This window comes from Pezoporus wallicus, unplaced genomic scaffold (assembly GCF_028554395.1).
Source record: "Pezoporus wallicus isolate ANWC-B61680 ecotype Strahan unplaced genomic scaffold, APGP_CSIRO_Pwel_v1 contig_2393, whole genome shotgun sequence".
In the NCBI taxonomy this organism is placed as follows: Eukaryota; Metazoa; Chordata; class Aves; order Psittaciformes; family Psittacidae; genus Pezoporus; species Pezoporus wallicus.
The window spans coordinates 171,219-192,137 of record NW_026636903.1 but is presented as its reverse complement, the minus strand read 5'-3'; the positions used below and the strand labels follow the sequence as shown (position 1 = coordinate 192,137).

General features: G+C 38.3%; 1 protein-coding gene across 2 annotated transcripts in view; it reads right to left on the bottom strand.

Moving 5' to 3' along the window:
- The window catches only part of ITFG1 (integrin alpha FG-GAP repeat containing 1), an 81,737-nt gene that overhangs the window by 1,204 nt on the left and 59,614 nt on the right, over positions 1-20,919 (bottom strand). Inside the window, exons 14-17 of one of the 2 annotated variants that reach the window (XM_057402195.1) lie at positions 19,397-19,475; positions 7,350-7,474; positions 4,168-4,250; positions 2,314-2,431 (exon numbers count right to left, since the gene is read on the bottom strand). In XM_057402195.1, the coding sequence (XP_057258178.1) occupies positions 2,314-2,431; positions 4,168-4,250; positions 7,350-7,474; positions 19,397-19,475 (405 nt within the window). The remainder of the gene's footprint in view (positions 1-2,313; positions 2,432-4,167; positions 4,251-7,349; positions 7,475-19,396; positions 19,476-20,919) is intronic. The other variant, XM_057402194.1, reaches the window with a different exon arrangement.

Genomic DNA, 20,919 nt, shown 5'->3' with positions numbered 1-20,919 from the left:
ACTCCACTGGATTAACTATGGATTTTACTGCATGTTGTGGCAGCAGCAGCTGTCAGTGAAGTTTAAGATGTATCGGTCTGGCTTTTTGGAAGGGATTATCCATGTCAGTAGTATTCTGAATGTCAAAAATGGAGTGTGAAGAAGGGAGTGCCATGCTCTTTCCTACATTGAAATGCTTGTCACATTTGACAAAATTTTGTAGTCTCACTTAGAAGGCAATTTTCACTCCATTTTTTGTATGCTTCCTGAAAAATTACTACTTCAAATTTGACAGTAACCGATACTCTGAGGAATCCATCAAAACTTCTCTAGCAGTGTTATCATCCATGAGCAGTGTTCACATGACTACCATCAAGGCCACAAAGCCAGTTATAAAGAATGAGAACACAGGAGTATCAAGGTCCTTAGCTAATGTAGCAGACTAGATTTTCTGTAAGATGAATAACGGTTTAAATTCTTCCTCAATTTCTCTTTCATTTCATGTATCAAAACTAAGGTATCAAATTTCTAAGGAATGACAGAGTGACATACTACCCTTAAGTCCTACAGTTATTTAAACAATACAATACTTGGCTGGCAGATGAATTTGTAACAACTATTGTAGACAAAGGGCTCCTATTATCACCTATCTGGAGAGGTCAAAGTACATGTTTTATTTTAACTGCTGAATAAAACACTGCATCTTACAGACAGATATAACCTCTGGGGAAAAAGAAGACATTGCAACAGCCAGTACATTTCCCCTTCCTTTCTTTGCTACAGGTACTCTAGAGACCTGTAAAGGAAATAAGCATTTATGCAGAACAGTATTTTTATAAGACTAGCGAAAGAGGCAGTAAACCATGAACAAGATCATGAACATGGAATTTTGGAGTTTAACTCCCAGTTATGTCAGTGATACACAATACAGCCTTGGTTAAGAGTCTTATTTGTTCTGTACCTCAACCATTCCTTCTAAAAATTGGGAAGGTTAAAATCAGTAGGAAGGCACTGGAAAATTACAGGAATTAACAAATGTTTATATGGTAGTCTGAAAATACACACAATTTATCCAAATATTTATGCCTACTTTGACCAAGATGCAGCTGTTGGAAATGTGTTTATAATACAACTAATACACCATTTCATTCACATACACCTAATGGGATTTAAAATGGCTCAGAAAGCACTCTGGGCCAAGTGCTTCTTTATATCACAATACATGAACTATTATGTGAAGAATTGTTTTAAACATTGACACTGAATTTCCATTTCTCCAGATGGCATTATATATAGTTAATCCTTCCCCAGCTCAAAGTCCAAGTATTTTTTCTGCTATTCTTGTTGCTTAAGATTTGCTAGAAACAGAGTTAAACCCAGCCTGTATATAGTCCTAGCTATCAGCAATGCTTCCTTGATACAGTAGGACATGCTAAGGACAGTCAGTGAAATTTTGCTTCACTTTGTGTATTTTATTCCAGCTTTTCTATTATTTGGAGACTGTATTTAATACTTTGAAGAGTGAAGACTGACAGACAACATTTAAATGTGCAAAGCCTATGTGAATGTTTAACAAGGTCATTTTATTTCCACAAGCACAAAATAACAAACAATTCTACCATGTCAAATTGTGCAGTAATTTTATTTGACAGTTAAGATTATGGCTTGGGTACATAGTAGCATTTATTGGCAATTTTGCCAGTTGAATATGATGGAGAACTGAGCATAGTCAAGAAAAATGGGAACGCATTTCTTTTGTGAAATGAAAGGCCCATTCAAAATGCTTCTTCAAATCAATGGATTTTTATCCACTGCATGTATAATTCAGACACACAGAGGAAAGCAGCCAATATTACATGATTGAATTTGTATATAGTTTTGAATGATGATGTCAGTACAATCGGCAAAGACAGATACAGAAAAAGAGACATTTTCCTTATTTTTATATTACTAGCAGATCTCAAGGTAGGTAAACCGATTTCATGTTCCATTTTCCAAAACAGCACCCCTTAAAACTCTGCATAATAGAAAGCTTAGATATGAAACAAAAATGTATCATTTACTTGGGAATAATACCTTAATGGCAAAAATTCATCCATGTTGTCTTCACTCCCCTTTTTAAGTGTCTTAGAGCTTAAATAAAAACAATGCCAGTTTTAAAGATTGCAGTAAATTCTGACTCAATAAGTAAACACTTTTAGGGAGTTAATGCAGTCTGTGTCAGAAACTATACTGTAGAAAAATATGCAAAAAGCAACATACAAGACTGTAAAATTTTAGGAAGTGTTAAATAGTACAGAAAATACAGAAAAGAATCTAGCTAATTAAGCTTACCTTTTCTTGCCAGTGTAATATGCCAATTATAGCCAGGATGAAAACACAGACACCAATTAAGGCTATAGCTGTTAGCAGCACAATGTTACTTGGGGTCAGATACAGCTTGGCACTCCAGCTATATGGAAGAAGAAAATCCAAGGAAACATTAATACCCTTCACCAGGAAGCAGAAAACAGAGTTAACTTAAAAAGATCATAGAATAGTTAGGGTTGGAAAGGACCTTAAGATCATCAAGTTCCAACCCCTCTGCTATGGGCAGGGACCCCTCGCACTAAACCATGTCACCCAAGGCTCTGTCCGACCTGGCCTTGAACACCACCAGGGATGGAGCATTCACAACTTCCCTGGGCAACCCATTCCTAGTGTAAGACAGATAACAACTTGGGCTATGGGAGCTAGGGGTTATACTTAAAAGACTGAAGCTTAATGTTTTTTTTAACTTGAAAATATATGGCTTAATATAATTATTTACAGATAATGCTATGTCTAAATTTGGTTTCTGTTTAACTTTCCAGGAAACCTATGGATATCCTCAGGGACTGACTTTTTTTTCTCATTAGGAGATTATCTCCTTCCCCTGCCCAGGACAAAGTAAAAGATGCAGCAAAGTCTCCCACATAACTGCCTGGGGCTCGGGGAGAGGGAGCAGCAGGGTGAAGTAAGCCTGTAAGATCTATTGTTTTCTGCAGACAAGAAGCTCCTCTTGGACAGGCTACAGAGCTCAGCTGGTTGGGCATTGCTCAGTCTGAGTTTACCAGAGACAATGGCAGTTGTAGGCAAAATAACCAGTTGATTATGGCAGGAGAATGCTGGAAAGCAAAAAACCTAAGCACTTGAAGGGCTTCTGGAAGCCATCCCTTGAATGTTGTGGGGTCCTACGGCTCATCTAACACCCCTTCTGTACTATAGGCTTCCTGTCATGGGAAAGCTGTCAGCAGGAGGCCATGTATCCGTGTCAAAGAAACTATAAATTTGTAAAGGTTTATTATGAAATCTGATTTCTTCTTGGGATTCTCTCCTCTGCTTTTCTAGTGTCCGTAAACTTTATAGGAAAGCAAAAATAATTTAAGGATAAAATGACAGGAAATATTTTGCATAACGCATACCCTTAAATACCTCAAGAATGTAACTAGATTTTCTTCATCTGGCAGATGCTATTCCTGTCGTTCTTAATTAGCAACTTAAGCAGCATATCACTTCTCAACTGTTATCTGCCCTATAGTAAAATTAACTGCTGAAACAGATGTCAGAATCATTTCTGCATGATAAATGCAACTGAACTCAGTAAAACATCAAATGGCAAAAAGCAGCTGGAATATCTGACTAATGGAAAAGACAGAAACATGCTCTCTTTCTGGGATAAACATTTTAATTGCAAAGTGAATTCTGTGTTTATGCTCTTGTGTAACTGACCCATTCACTTTTTCTTAAAGAAAAGTATTAATGCCTGTGGCAACAAATACTGCATTCAGAATGGCTGAACTGAATGTTTTATATGCAACCAGACAGAAACTGCACGTTTGGTGAAACAGAAGTGCTTGCTTAGATCATTACCACACTTGCAATTTGTCAAAAGAATGTTGGTAAATTCTGCAAATATGTGACTTTTACAGGAGTTGAGCTGGTAATATTCTGATCTCTTATGGGCACTACCTAAGCAGCTGTGTAAATACCTGAGAAGTATTCTGCCTAGCCACTGAGGAAACTACATCCACAGAACTGACTGCCACCACTGTTCTTAAATTTCCTTGCTCTAAAAGTGACTGGTTTTAAACATACCACACATAGTGCCTGAAGTAAACTCTGTATTAATGTGATTTTTTGAAGTGCAAAACAAAATGATGAAGTTACCTTCGAGGAACATTATGAGGATAGGGAATAACTATAAGCTGGGAGTTTGGTATGATAGCCGTCCATTCTTGTTTTCTTGGAGACTGAAAGAAAAACAAAGGCTATGTCAATTCATAACTAAACAATATACTTAAAAGCAAAGAAATTCTCTGTTGAGACATACAAAAGGAGAGTGCTGGCTTTGGCTGGGATTGAGCTAGTTTTGCTCATAGCTGGTGGTATGGACTGTGTTTTGGATTTGTGCTAAAACAGCACTGACAATCTAGTGGTGGTTTGTTGACCACTGAGCAGTGCTCACAAAGCCATGGCCTTTTCTGCCTCTTACCAGCCAGCGAGGAGGCTGGAGTTGGGGTTACCCAGCCAGGATGGCTGGCCCTCGCAGACCCAAGGGATGTTCCACACCATGTCCTGTCATTCTCAGCATATAGAGCTGGAGGAATAAGGAAGGGACTAATCACTGCCTGGGCTGGGCTGGGCATTGGTCAGAGAGTGGTGGGCAACTGTACTGTGCATCACTTGTCTTTCTGAAGTGTTATTCCTCTCTGTTATTTCCCTTTCATTACTTTTATTATAATAATATTTTACTTTATTTCAATTATTGGGCTGTTCTTATCTCAACCCACGGGTTTTCCCTTTTCCTGGTTCACCTCCCCATTCCAGCAGTGGGGGGAATGAGCAAGCAGCTGTGTGGTACTTAGTTGTGGGATGGGGTTAAATATGACAAGGAAAACACACACAAAAACCCCCAATCCAGTTGTTTTTCATCTTTTTATTTTAAATATAAGTGATTATTCCCTTATGTTTGTATAAGCCTTTTATTCTGAAAACTCCAAAGTGCTTAAAAAAAACAAAGTAAAATAAAGTACAAAGCAACAACGTAATAGGGAAAGCTGAAAAGAACCAGTTCTAAAAAGGAGGCAGGCAAAGCAATTATCCAAATCAGAATTTGGCCAGGATGCTAATTTGAATACCTTGCTTTTTAAAGCTGTACCATCAGATCTTTAAAGACTGAAAATTACTAGGACCCTACTTTTATGTTTCATCTGAAGATTACCTCCCACCATACTGATCCCGGTTTTATAACTGAGGTAGAGAGGATTATGTGAGTTTACAGGCTGGCCAGGTCAACCCCAGGAAAGTTTTACAGCTGACCACAATAACTGGATCTTCAGATCTAATACACATTTGCCAAATAAGCAAGCACTATATACCTGTACTAACATTTACAAACAAATTCAGTCATCTTTTGGTCTTAGTGTTAGCTTCGGAGTTTATACGCTCTATAAGAACCAGGCACACAAGTTTTTTTCTAACTTTTTTTCTGTATGCAAACTACTACTTTTGATGTACTGTGTACAGTTCTGGTGTTCTCAACACAAAAAGGATATGGAACTGTTGGAACAAGTCCAGAGGAGGGCCACAAGGATGGTCAGGAGGCTGGAGCATCTCCTATACAAAGACCAGCTAAGCAAGTTGGGGCTATTCAGCCTGGAGAAGAGAAGGCTGTGTGGAAACCTCATATCAGCCTTTCAGTATCTGAAAGGGGCCAATAAGGATGCTGGGGAGGAACTCTTCATCGGGGACTGTAGTGTCAGAACAAGGGGTAACAGGTTCGAACTTAAACAGGGGAAGTTTAGATTAGATATAAGGAAGAAGTTCTTTACTGTGAGGGTGGTGAGGCACTGGAATGGGTTGCCCAAGGAAGTTGTGAATGCTCCATCCCTGGCAGTGTTCAAGGACAGGCTGGACAGAGCCTTGGGTGACATGGTTTAACTTGAGGTGTCCCTGCCCATAGCAAAGGGGTTGGAACTAGATGATCTTAAGGTCCTTTCCAACTCTAACTATTCTATGATTCTATGATGGCTTTCTCTGATGGGACTATGGAACTGATGGATAAGGGCAGAGCAGCTGACGTCATCTACCTGGACTTCTGCAAAGTGTTTGACACTGTCCCGCACAACATCCTTGTCTCTAAACTAGAGGGACATAAATTTGATGTGGATGGACCAGTCTGTGGATAAAGAATTGGCTGGATGGCTGCACACAAGGAATTGTGGTAAACAGTGCAGTGTCCACGTGGAGACTGGTAACAGGTGGTGTCACTCAGGGGTCCATTTTGGGACCCATTCCCTTCAACATCTTTGTCAGTGACATGGGATTGAGTATACCCTGAGCAAGTTTGGCAACAACACTAAGCTGGAGGGAACGGATGGGAGCAATGGGGACCTTGAGATGTCTGAGAGGTAGCCAGTGCCAAACTCATGAAGTGCAACAAACCGAAGTGCAAGGTCCTGCATCTGGGTCAGGGAAATCCTGGGCACAGCTACAGGATGGGCAGAGAAGAGACATAGAGCAGCCCTGTGGAGAAGGACTTGGGGTGTTGGTCCATGAGAAACTGAACATGAGCTGGCTTCAGTGTGCACTTGCAGCTCAGAAACAGTGTGCTGGGCTGCACCAAGTGTGACTAGCAGGTCGAAGGAGGTGATCCTGCCCCTCTACAATGCTCTCGTGAGACTCCACTTGGAGTAATGTGTGCAGTTCTGCTGTCCTCAACATAATAAGGACACGGAGCTGTTAAAGCAAGTCCAGAGCAGGGCCATGATGTCGATAAGGGGGCTGGAGCACCTCCCATACAAAGACCAGCTAAGAAATCTGGGGCTTTTCAGCCTGGAGAAAAGAAGCTGCATGGAGACCTCATAGCAGCCTTCCAGTATCTGAAGGGGGGCTATACAGATGCTGAGGAAGGACTCTTCATCAGGGACTTCAGTGCTAGGACAAGGGTTAATGGGTTCAAACTTAAAACAGGGGAAGTTCAGGTTAGATACAAGGAAGAAGGTCTTTACTGTGAGGGTGGTGAGGCACTGGCACAGGTTGCCCAAGAAGTGGTGAATGCTCTATTGCTGGTAATGTTCAAGGCTAGGCTGGACAGAGCCTTGGCCAGCATGGTCTGTTGTGAGGTGCTCCTGTCTGTGGCAGAGGGGTTGGAACTAGATGATCTTTAACGTTCTTTCCAACCCTAACTCTTCTATGATTCTATGAATATCCTTGCTTCTGGAGGGAAAATAAAAAAGGAAAACAGAAAAAAAAGTCCCTAGCAGTATTTCCATCTAAAGTCTATCAATAAAGGTAACACCATATACATTGACAATTGTAGTATTGACAATCATTAAATCTCAACTGACCTTTTCTCCTAAAGGACGAGGAATGCCAACATACAAATGGTCAAGGAAATTAGCACTACGTCCCAAGCCTAGTACGTTGTATGGAAGCTGCAGAGCATAATGCGCTGATTGGCTAAGCTGTCCAGCTGAAATAAAATTAGAAAAGAAGTCCGAATAGGTATTTTGTGGGAAAAAAAAAAGAGCAACCCTGAAACCATTAACTTTCTACATGTATACATTCAGAGTCAGTCATGAAAAAAAATTAAAAATGTTAATCAACTGCATGATTGTTTAATTCTTAAAGGTTCAGTCCCACATTTCCAAAACTTCTTGTGGCCACTCACTTGGAGAACAGCTTGAATGTTTTAGGTTTCTAGGTAAGATGATTCTTTTGAGCAACATTTCCATGTTAAACTGAACCTAGACTACTGTCCTGGGGTCAGCAGTAGCAGTCACTTTTCTCCTTCTTAGTAGGTGGTGCAGTGCTGTGTTTTTGACTTTCAGCCTGGGAACAACACTGATAACACCAATGTTTTTTGTTGTTGCCAAGTAATGTTTACTCTGAGCAAGGACTTTCTGAGTCTCATGCTCAGCCAGGGAGGAGGGGAAGCTGGGAGGAAGCAGAGACAAGACACCTGACCCAAACTAAGAAAAAGGATATTCCATACCACAGCATATCATGCCCAGTATATAAACTGAGGGCAGTTACCTGGAAGGGCCAGATTGCTGCTTGGGTCCGGCTGGGTATCGGTCGGCGGGTGGTAAGCAGTTGTATTCTCTTCCCTTGTTATTTCCCTTATCATTATTATTATTGGTGGTAGCAGTAGTGGTTTTGTGTTATACCGTAGTTACTGGACTGTTCTTATCCCAACCCATGGGAGTTACATTCTTTTGATTCTCCTCCCCATCCCTCTGGGAGCAGGGAGAGGAAAGGGGGGCGGAGTGAGCGAGTGGCTGCATGGTTCTGAGTTACCAGCTAGGCTTAAACCACACAGTTCTTTGGGGGGTAACTGCCTCCAGCTTACATACAGGGCATGACATGCTATGGTATGGAATACCCCTTTGGCTATTTTGGGTCAGGTGTCCTGTCTCTGTTTCCTCTCAGCTTCCCCTCCTCCCTGGCTGAGCATAAGACTCAGAAAGTACTTGCTCAGAGTAAGCATTACTTAGCAACAACTAAAAGCATTGGTGTTATAAGCACTGTTCCGAGGCTGAAAGTAAAAACCACAGCACTGCACCAGCTACTAAGAAGAAGAAATAAGACTGCTACTGCTGAATGCAGGACAACTATTTTTCACAGGTTGAGAAGAAATCAGATTTCTGCATTTGTTTTTATGTGAAATAGTGCCAAGTCTTTTGCCCTATTGATTTACAACCTCATACTCAGTATGTGGAAGTTCACTTTATTCTTGGTTTTAATCAGTAACTACTGATTTTTCTTGTGTCACAAAATAAGCTGAGTAAATTTGTATGAACCAATTCTTACACAATAAATTGATTCAATGAAAGCAGGATTACAGTGGTTGTAAGGCAGGCCCTAGTAAGAGCATGTAATTATAACTAATTAAAATAGAGACTGTAGGGGAAAAGTAACACTCTGTGTTTCCTGAAAAGGCAGCAGGGAAACAGACAGCTGCAACAGATAGCGTTGCAGCTATCAACAGGTTTGCTAACATCCCATTTCCAAGGTATCTGATTTGTCCATTTAAACAAAAAAATTTGTAATCTTCTAGTTTCTGGCAAACTGATTCAGATCCGATGATGATTCTTTGTTCATTGTCTAGAAAGCTTCTTAGGAAGTGATTTGGATTTTAGGGAGCAGGAAAAATATCAGCACCTCATAAGCACCACAATGAATCTAGCCTTTCACCAGGTTAACAGAAATGAGTGTGAAGGACACTTGACAACCACAAGCAGGTTTATGTGATAAGCAGAAACAGCTTCTCACAGAGGTATGATGTAGTCTGTATTTTTAAAGGATTGAAATTTATCTCTGCTTTGACACCTAACATTATGCGTCAAATTGGAAAGTGTAAGTTAAGTGGCAGAACATAATAAAATGTGAGTTAAAGAACACAAATTCACAAGCACCTCCTTATCAAGACAGGCTGAGAAAGTCAGGGCTGTTCAGCCTGGAGAAGAGAAGGCTGTGTGGAGACCTCATAGCAGTCTTCTAGTATCTGAAAGGGGCCTATAAGGATGCTGGAGGGACTCTTCGTCAGGGACTGCAGTGTCAGAACAAGGGGTAACAGGTTCAAACTTAAACAGGGGAAGTTTAGATTAGATGTAAGGAAGAAGTTCTTTACTGTGAGGGTGGTGAGGCACTGGAATGGGTTGCCCAAGGAAGTTGTGAATGCTCCATCCCTGGCAGTGTTCAAGGCCAGGTTGGACAGAGCCTTGGGTAACATGGTTTAGTGCAAGGTGTCCCTGGCCATAGCAGAGGGGTTGGAACTAGATGATCTTAAGGTCCTTTCCAACCCTAACTGTTCAATGACTCTATGAATTTATAACTGATTTACAGACAATTCCTTACTACCTCGCCACACTTTCTTCCAAGGCTGAAAGACAAGATCTGAAAAATCAGCCTGATACAGTTAGTTACCTTTTTATTAAGCTAAAATGCTTTTAGCAGAAAGAAATAGTACAGTCTTCTGAAAGATTAGGCATATTTTAGATTTACTTTTTCCCCATGCAGAACCATATAAAAAGCAAGAAAATGTGGAAATAATTAAATAGGATTTGTCTTTTCAGTCCTCTGTTGTCGGGTCAAGGTGTACTGCGTATGTTGCCAGGTGAATTCCTAGATTATGGACTCTGTGCCAGAAAGCATTAACTCAGCAGGTTTCACTCCAAAAAAAAGTATTTTGTCCAGTAAGCTGAGATAACAGTATAGGTCTTGAGTCTGTCCCCACTTTTTGACTGACTTTCCTTACACGACTGTGGCTAAACTGCTTAATCTTCAGGTCTCAATTTCCAACTCTAATTTGAGAATTACTCAAATTTTAGATGATATGTAATATTTGAACGCACTGGTTATCAGTATAAAATTGGCAAGGAGCAAAGGTACGTTTATTACACGACTTGGTTATACAACCAAACAAGGTAAGATCATGCTTTCACTTTTGCTGCGTTCTGAAGAACTTCTCCCAAAAGAACAAGGTGCTGCTGTAACATTTAACATTTTAAAGCTTTCAGAAGGACTTTCGAGTGAAATATTTAGCATTATGAGAAGACTGCAACTGAGATCTTCCTTTTTCTTTCATCATAACAAATGAAACGTATAAATTTCAACTAAATTAAATGAAACAAAAGAAAGTGTAGTACACTGTGTGCAATCAGCCTTAGAGAAGTCAGACAGTGCAGCTAGAATTCTTAAAAGCATTGAATAATTTTATGGCTACTAACACTGCTTCTTCTGTTAGTACACAAGTTAGTAGTTATCTACAAAGATAAGGATAATGAAATCATGTGCTTCAGAATGTAAATAGATCATTTGCAAAAGTCAGAGAGAATGTTTTCTGCTACATCACAGGCAGAAAATGTGCATGTATCTTTTTTATTTGCTTTTACAGTTGGGAGATGTTAGTGTATAGAACATTCTAGTTTACTTTAAGGCTGGTTACAAATATGAGATCTCTGGGACTATTTCTTGCTTTACTCCCTGTATATCAATCATAAATTCTGTCTGAGGGCTACTCAAATGTTCCACTTGGAATTGCAAACAAGTAATTAAGAATGAAAAATGTTCATCTGAGAAACATAAAAACCCAGAACAAAATTAAAAATAAAAGGAGACATTACAGAGAGTACTGTCATCAGTTGTCATATTTGAAGTTCTCAGTCACTGGTAATTAATTTACTTATGCAACTATTTCAATTTTAATTGAAATAGCAACTCTAGCAATTTGCCCTGCTGTAAAACTATTGTGAAGAGTTTTATGCTTGATCTAAGAAGATTTGAAAATACCATTCCATCTTCAAGAAGGAAGAAGGGATTTATTTCTTATACTAAGATTGTTCTTTAAGCTTTTGGAAGTCTATGCAAGCAAGATGGAGAAACTGGCTGTTGCTCGTTTGTTTTGCTTCATTAGTAGAACTGGAATTAAAAAGCCTTCTCCTGTCCATGCTATACATACTACCTTTTAACACTACTTTTAAGACTATTTTAACACTATGTCTTCTGCATTACGCTTCTCATTTCAAAAAAAGTTATTGGGAAGCACCCAGGTATCTTGGGCTATGGTACTGGGTATGGTACCTGCACTGAGCTCTGCGGGCAGGGAGGGTGCTAAACTTTAACTTGGAACGTGAATGAGGGCTGCAGCAGCTCTGCTCTGGAGCCAGGCTGAGAGAGCTGGGCTTGTTCAGCCTGGAGAAGAGAAGGCTCCTGAAGGGGAGACGTTAGAGCAGCTCCCAGTGCTTAAAAGGGGCTACAGGAAACCTGGAGGGGGGCTTTGGACAAGGGCCTGTAGGGACAGACAAAGGGGGAAATGGCTTTAACCTGCCAGAGGGGAGACTGAGTTGAGCTCTTAGGCAGAAGCTCTTCCCTGTGAGGGTGCTGAGGTGCTGGCACAGGGTGCTCAGAGAAGCTGTGGCTGCCCCATCCCTGGCAGTGTTCAAAGCCAGGTTGGACAGGGCTTGGTGCAACCTGCTCTAGTGGAAGGTGTCCCTGCCCATAGCAGGGGTTGGAACCGGATGAGCTTTAAAGTCCCTTCAACCCAAACCAGTCTGGGATTCTACGATTAGTTATACACTAACAGTTAACAGTTGGACCAAACGATCGTTGAGGTCCCTTCAAACCTGGTATTCAATGTTACTTGTCTATGATACAGGTTTCATTTTTATTTTTGCTTTAAATCATAAGTCACTAAGTTTACTGTTTAAAAAACCTTAGGCAGAATAAAGAACCTCAACAGTTTAAGACATAGTTTTCAGTGGTTTCAGCCTGTCAGAGACCAAATTTTTGAGAAATAGCTAATGACACTGGGCAGCCAAACCTCACAGAATTTTACAGAGTTTGATATTCAGGAATCATTCTGAACACCTCTGAATCAATCATATCCTTACTTTTGAAGTCTGGCATATAAAACTTGAAGCAGTACACATCATTAACTTTTTGAAAGTCTTGACTAAGAAATAGAACTATGTGCTGTCTATAGCACATACTGTACTTGTTCTTTATATCTGAATTAAAGCATGACCCTTCTATTTCTATTACATTGATGTAAGCTTGCTGAAAGTTTAAGAGTAGCCCATTCAGCCCTGGGTTAAACTGCAATGTCAGCGGTTTATTTCAGGTAGCATAAGTCCATAAATGAAGGCAGTTTACCTTTATGAAGGGAAAGTGATTGCATTTCCATGTAGGAACAATGCTTTCTATTGTTTCTTTAAACAGAACTGGTAATGTGTGATATGGGATTTATGATCAGTCTAGTTGAACCAACAAATAGATTCACAATACTGATACTGTTCAGTCAGTTTAAATAAGCTTATGTTGTGGAATAATAGAGCAGAACATACAAAATCATTACAGAGTTGAAAAACTAATGGAAACTGATTACAAACTTGTGGTCTCCTGAAGCACTATTTTTTTTTTTTTTAATTAAGCTTTTCTCGACAAAATATCATTTACATTTAAGTAGTCGGTTAAAGCCACTCAGATTAATTCAAAATACAGTAGTATTATTTAGGCTTTCAAGTCCCACAAATTCATTTTGTTAGAGGACTGAATAGTTAAATGTATTTTTGTGAATAAAAATATTGTGTCATGATTTCTCCCAGTTGCTATATTTTCCTCTAATTTGCAAAATGATGTATTTATCAGAAGATTTAGTATGTTCACCAAAGTAGTAACTGAAGATATTTGTGGAATAAACCAGATCTATCAGAGTTAGAAAATATAGCAAGGTGTTGCTTTGTTTTACACACACATTCTTTGTACCTGTTGACGATGTAGGCAGCTGTTCTGGTAAAAAATGCTTCATTGTGTAAAACGCAGGATCTGAGTTGTAGCCACTAGTCTCAGATTTGTATCTAAGTTCTTCTGTACCATCATCTACCTTAATACTGAGGTCAACGCATGAATGAATGCTTTTTTTAGATTAGATACACATGCTTCCTAGAAAACCTGAAAATTACACCAAAACGCTACCACCAGAAGTTGCATTAGTTGCTGTGTAGCTGTAACCAACATGCCTGCAACAGCTGGAGTTGCAGAAGCCAGTTCAAGAGCTGGGTGACGTTTCACAGTGAACATGCCTCACTCAAGCAGCACCACTACAGTGCTATTTACTTTACAGCGATTATTGGTATTGTGCTACATTGCATACGGATATGTTTCCGCATCTTTTGAAGCTGGCAGCTCCTTAATTTATTTGAAAATATGCCAGAGAGAGTTACTGCAAAAGAAAGTGAAAATATAACTAATAGTAATGAAATACCAATGTAATATGCATAGGAATGTACAAAGCAGCTTTCAGAAGGAAAAACAAAATCCCAACTCCCCCAAACTTGAAAGCTTGGAGAATATGATTTCCTTGCCTTTATTTGAAAGCTTTACTTCAGTTGCCTTGTTATCACCTTTAGAGTTGTCTAATTTGTTAAATTAGTTGAAATTTGAATGGTTGAAGTTTGATAATACTGCATGCAACATTACCAGATCACACAATTTTTCTAAACAAGAGTTACACAGAACACACTAGCAAGGTATTACCACCTATAGCAACTAGAAAACCCCTTTTAACAAAATCCAGCTATTCAATTATTAAATTATTCCAGCTTGTTTCATGAATATATTATTCTTTCTATATAGCAGAATTCTACATAATGAATCTTGAATGGTCAAATGGCTATTAAAATTAAGCTTATTTTGCTTTTGTCTAGTGCATACTGCAGTGTTTATTTTTAAATTCATTAGTATAATAGCTGCTAGACATTTGTGTTCATCTCACAATCCAATTTAGCTTCACAGTATGAGAACTCAATGCAGCATCAGGGAAGAGTAAGCAGCTTTCAAAAAACCAGAGGGCACAACTTCACAGCATGTGAAAGGTCATTCTGCCATGGAAGGCTTAAAACAAAACAAAGCAAAACCAGCAAAATGAAAAAACTCTGAAGTAGCAATTGCAAAGGTTATCATTAATCCATAAAGCTACAGTCAAACAGATGCTTGGACAAGTCATGATTTGATCCATATAAGCCATTCAATGAATCTATTCTTACGATAATACTACACCTACATATGGATATTGATCTTAGAGTAAACCTTAAACTTTTATTGTTTTGCAGTTTGGGGCCCACAGGATTAATATATATCGTAGATACAAACTGCAACTATGGTCCTATTTATTTCAAAATCTATCAGCATATTTTTACTTTAAGAAACTTAAGAATGCGTGTAGCACAGGCTGAAATACAGAAGATATTCCCCTTTTCTAAGCTGAAGGGGAAAAGTGAAACAATACTTTAACCTGAAGCTCCAGCCAGGCTTGGCCTGGTTTGTACAATCACAACAGTTCATCTGGTACATCCAAGCCACGTGGTACATAAAAAAATCTGGATACGGACACATTGAGCAAAAGAACAGCCTTCCCCATGGCCTTAACACAGAGATGGCAAAAGGAAGCTGCGAGTGTTCATGCCTCAGGCTTCTCCACATGCCAAGGGGACAGGCAGCACTGCTGCTGTTATGGTGATGCACAGCTACCAGTCTTACCCTTCTGTCTGCCTGTGCAAACAGGCAGGCTTCCAGGCTGGTGCTACAATATGAAACTGCCCTTGTGCACATTCTGAAGACATTTCAGTAAATTATCAGCTGCTCCATATTAAATTTTAAATACCTGATCTTATTTAAGCTGTTCTGGGTCCACAAGGACATTAGTTCTAAGAAAATCAGTCTGTGCTATTGGTAATAAAATAAACTAGGTAGGCAGCCTTCTAAAGAAAACACAAAGGATATTGAGGTGCTGGAATGGGTCCAGAAAAGGGTAATGCAAATGGTGAAGGGCCTGGAGCACAAGTCTCGTGAGAAACAGCTGAGGGAACTGGGGGGTTTTAGTCTGCAGAAGAAAAGGCTTAGTGGAGACCTTACTGCTCTCTACAACTACCTAAAAGGAGGTTGTACTGAGGTGGAGTTGGTCTTTTTCACAATTTACAAGTAGTAGAACAAGAGGAAATAGCCTCAAGCTGCACAAAGGGAGGTTTAGACTAGATATTAGAACAGTTTCTTCCCAAAAGGGTGGTCAGGCATTGGAAAAGGCTGCTCAGGGCAGTGATGAAATCACAATCCCTGGAAGTCTTCAAAAAAACCCATGTAGATGAGGCCCTTATTAACACGGTTTAGTGGTGGCCTTGCCAGTGCTGGGAAAATGGTTGAACTTGATCTTAAAGGTCTTCTCCAACCCAGTCGATTCTATGATTCCACAATTACTGGGACCCTACATTTTAGCCAAGGTTACAACTGTTAACAAATAGAGCTCTATAGCTGTCAGAATATTAGAAGTTTCACAGAAGCCAATAAAAGCCTGGAAATGCACACGTAGAGCTGAAAATCCAGGTTGACAAGCATTCTTAACTGCAGGGTCTCCTTAAAATAACAACTCCAAAAGGAACGGGGAGTGCAGAAAGCATGATTTCAAACTTGAGTTTGCGTGCTTTTCCTAGATTTACAGCTGGCCCTAATCTGATCTCAAGCATAGAACTCCTTAAATATTTGAAGAAGCTGTTGCAATTGAATTTACTCTTGGAGAGAATAGGTCCGTGGACATGTTAACTGCAGATATAAGACCCAGTACTTCTCAATTCTAATGCTCACTTTGGCAGTTACTACTCCTTGTAGCTAATTTGACAACATTTCTTGTAAGATTACAAGTGAATTGAGCAATATGAAAGTAACAGCACAGAATGTGATAATTATTATTCTGCTACCTTTTAAGAACATAGTGGAGCGTTAATAGAAGGGAAAATAACAATGCTTTAAAAAACAACTTGTAATTATGTAAATTTCCTGTAGTTAAGGCTTGGCAGATCAGAGAACCTTACAGTGAATGAGGTAAGGAGAGCCATATGTGCCTTTGTAGTTTACTCTCTGCACAAATACTGCATACATGAAAGATATCGGAACTAAAGACCTGTAGAATTAGGAAGATCAGAAGGATGGTGGACATTTGTTTGAGTATGGCTGATTTTAGTCCAGGTCTAGAAGGAAAACTTAGGGTGACTGGATAGTTTGGTTTCAGTGGTCCAGCCTACACCTGCTGTCCTGCTAAGACCAATGGTAAAGACAACAAATAGTGTAAGCTGACGTGGGCAGGAGAAAGGAATAGAAAGCATTATTTTCGTTAGAAAAATCCTATGTTGTTATTCACCTTACTTCTTGGAAAAGAGACTAACTGTTTAAAAAAAATTCTGTTTATCAACCATCAGATTATCTCACTATTTCTTTTATAGAATTAAAAGCTTCAAATACACATAGGTTTGTCCATGATATTATATAAGGAATACAAATAAGTTGATGAGAATTAGTTTTAAAATATTCCCAGGCCCTAAAGATAATGGTTAATAAAAACATTTTTGTTCTTGGAAGAGAGAACCGGAAAACAGAAGCTCTGTGCATTCTTTCATGACACAGAGGTCTGTAGTTGGAAGAACATCTTTAATTTGTCATTGATTATTTTACAAGTTTGCTTAAATAGTAAGTGCCAAAAGGTCAACTATACATAAAACAAAAAGGTCTAAACTTATATTTCCTCAAAGTGCGGTTCAGAATCAGTTTCGACTGCTGTGAGTTATTTAATAGGTATTCTGCACTTGAGATCCCACAAATCCATTATTTTGTCATATTCTGATTAAAATGATGCCAATGTATAAAAAGCAAATTTATTTTAAAAAGCAGCATGCAACATAACATTCAGGTATGCTAAATTTCAGTCTTCTACAGTAACTGTATATATCCCAAATCTAAATATTTTTAAAAATCTGATAATAGAAATTCTACTAGCTGTTGGACATGATTTTTTAAAGCTCATTCTATGAATTCACTTAAAACATCAGATTTCTAAGTTTGAGACTGTGCTAATTACAAGTAGCAAGAGTTAAAAAATTCTCTGACTGCACAAATAATGAATCTAAATTAGTATTATCAGGCCTAAGCAAAGGTTATGAGGTTTTTTTGCTTGTTTTGATTTTGCTGTTTTGTTTGTTTATTTTATATATAACCATGTTATAGCACTTTCCTAAATAAGAAAAAAGTCAGTTTGACGGTTTTACTAATGTGTTTCTTCTCTTAGCTAAGCCTCATATTTTTTGTTACTTAGGCAGTTATTCCTTAGTACTTTGTATTCTGCAATAACATAGGTATTAGGGGCTAGAAATAACAAAACAGCAGCATACTGAAGTAAGCTTCCCATCCATATGAATCCAGGCTTTCGAGGTTGGAGAAAGGCCTTTACTGGTGTTAACAAGATTGGACTGCACCAGGACCTGGCTGACAAAGCTCGCAAGCCTTCATCTTGGTAACTGGCAATGAGGAGAGATGCCAGTTGTTACCCACCAGAGCTGGCTGCCTAAGGGTGTGGGTTGAATCCTCTAAGGGATCACAGTGTAACTAGAAATCTTGTCATGGGAACTTAAGTAAACGTGTAAGCTCTTTTTAAATTTAGCTTATGCAGAAAACCTTCAGACTGCTGAAGCTGAGTATACAATTGGCAGGACAATTAGTTTATTAAAATTAATTTGTGCAATAATTCGGAAAAATACTCTGCATTTTTCTGTTAGCATTAGTTATTTGTCTGATTAAAATGTAGGCTAATGTGTTCAAGCTTTCAAACCCATATTTCAGCATGTACAAATACAGAAGTAATACAGAATATCAGGTTTGTGTTTCATAACATCTTTCTTTTTTCTAGGGTGTAATTAACAGTCCTCAGCACAGTATTCAACGTGAGAGCATTATCACTGATTTAGGACCTTAACATGTTACCAATTTTCTCCCTAAATTATTGCTATTCTTTAAATTAGTGTTATATGGAATAGTTTTCCCAGTGAACTATGGGAATCTTTTATTAAATCTGAGTTTAATTAGAAATAAGACTTGAGTGACAGATGAAGATGACTGCCATTACTGAGCTCAAGTCAGAATGGCATAACTTACAGACATGGATACTCCACCCAGGTTTTGGCTGAAGAGTTTGGGATTTTTTTCCTTAAGAAGTGAGTCCGTTATGTTCCTAAGTTTACCAGTCATGCATTAGACCAACAAACTACTTAGCAGTCACTTGTGTCTTCTAGGAACCACTAGTAAAACCCCAGAAAGCAGCATAAACCCTAAGATATTCTAACATTAGACACTGCTTGAACCATGGCCTAATGTTTCTCTTTTTTGTGTCCTTTTTTTGTAAACTGTGGCATCTGCAACATCTAATGCAATTAAACCTCTAGTTAGGCTACAATTTGCATGTAGCACTGCTGCTTTCCATTTATTTTGACCCTGTTACCTTAATGATTTTTGATACCTTGCAGTTCTTGTGTTACGTGAAAGGATGCAGCCATTCCTTCTATCTTCCTCATGTTACTCATGATTTTATAGATGCCTGTTAGCCTGCCAGATATAGTGAACAACTTCAGAAAAATACATCTTGCGTTTACTAAATAGTATGTTGATTCTTTTTCATGTGGCTACAAGATTTTATTTAGGTATTTGAGGCCACTGTTGTTTCTTGGTATGTAATTACTAAGTAACCAATAGAAAAAGTAAGTCATTAGGATCTTGAGCTATTTTACAAACTGATGATGTACCCAATGATTTTTCAGATTGGGTAAGATAAAGCCAACTGTTCAAACTCAAGTTGCATGAGACAGAAGAAAATATAATGCAACTGTACTGTTTCTAATAAATATGCAATAGGTAAAGAAAGAAGAGGAAGTTAGGGAGTTTTGGCCTTGTAAACTGAAGACATAATTCAAAATCTGTCCCATTTCACTCTGTAAACTTCTTTCCAACTCTTCAGGTTGCTGATATGCATATACAGACAGACCATGCCATGTGCATTCTCATTGTGAGACTATCTTACCTGACCCATTTTTCAGGTATCCATTTGCATCTACAGTAGTGTACATGATGTAAGGACCAGGCTGATTAACACCGAAAGGCTACAGGGAGAAAGAAAAATAAAACAAAACAAGAAAAAAACCCAGCAGAATAGGCGAAGTTTTAGCAATGGAGAAAGCTATATTAAAGCTATAGTAATAAAATCATAAGCCAAAGAAAAATGATTCTAGATTAATGATTTCCTTTTGATATGGATAATTTCAAAATTTTGGAACCATTTTGGTCAGAGCATTATCTGGAAATTCATTTTCACCCTAAGGCTAATTAGTTGGCTAAGTAATGCTCAGTTTCTCATGAAGAAAGCAATACTATTCAGTCCTCTGGCAAAAGGTTTAATGTTTCTTTGGAAGTTACAACTAAAATGAAAAAAACTAAAAATTCATAGAAATAATTTCATGTTCTGAAAAAGCATAACTCATTTCATACTGCATGAGAGAATGCACTATCCTGATGGTCTTTCTGTACTGAAAAATATTATACAAATTCAAAATTTGTTATTATTTAGCCATTTTTTGTTTACTTCATGCAAGCGGCTGAATAATTACTTATTGAGTACAAATATCTATTTTAAGCAAATCTCTTGAGGGAGAAAATGCACTTAAATATCAAAGTACAGCTACAAGGAAAAAATAAATAAAAAAAATGAAAAAAGAAATCAAAGGGAGTTGTGGATTATGAGTGATAAACTATAACAAACACACCTAAGAAAAAAAGAAGAGGGAACAAACATCTGCTGTGGTCTGGAAGGCAAGGGATGAGGGAGAGTTTTCCTTTTTTTTTTTTTAAATGCTCAATTGAAGCTGATATTAAAGCAGCAAATTCAGAAAAGATCTTTCAAATGAATTACAGAAAGAACACTAAAAGAAGAGATGATAACATGTTTCACACCATGCGTCCAAAAATAGTAAATTCTAAGCCATCAGGATAAGTGATAATGATGAGAGACGGCATCAAAGCCTGAAAAATCATGATTAGAATGAAATGTATGGAGACTGCAAAGATGATGTTAATGCATATCTATGAAAGATGGTTAAATAAGGTGAAAAGCAGGTGGTTGGTTGGTAGTTTTGTGTGGGTTTTAAAAAAAATATTATATTTGCACCAAGTTGCTGGTTTTGGCCATGATGGACATTATGTTACTTTCTGTCAGAGAACTTCTATTACAGTGGAGGCAATAGTGTTTCAATGAACTTGATAATGAAACTTTTACCACCATATGTCATTAAGATTTACTTTTCAAACCCACTCTTTAGTTTTGTAATTAAGCTAATAATAGTATCAACCATCCTTACTATTTTATATCAGAAATTAAACCCTGTCTTAAAGTAGGCTTGAAGAAAAAGTAGGTTCATTTGAAGCAGGTTCAGTATTTTCAAGTCAAAACTGAATTTCGTATTTTTGCAGAGCTGTGGAGCTAACACTAGCTTTGATTCCTCTAAGTTCCATTTTTAGGCAACTTTCCCAATGAACTTATTTGAAACTAAA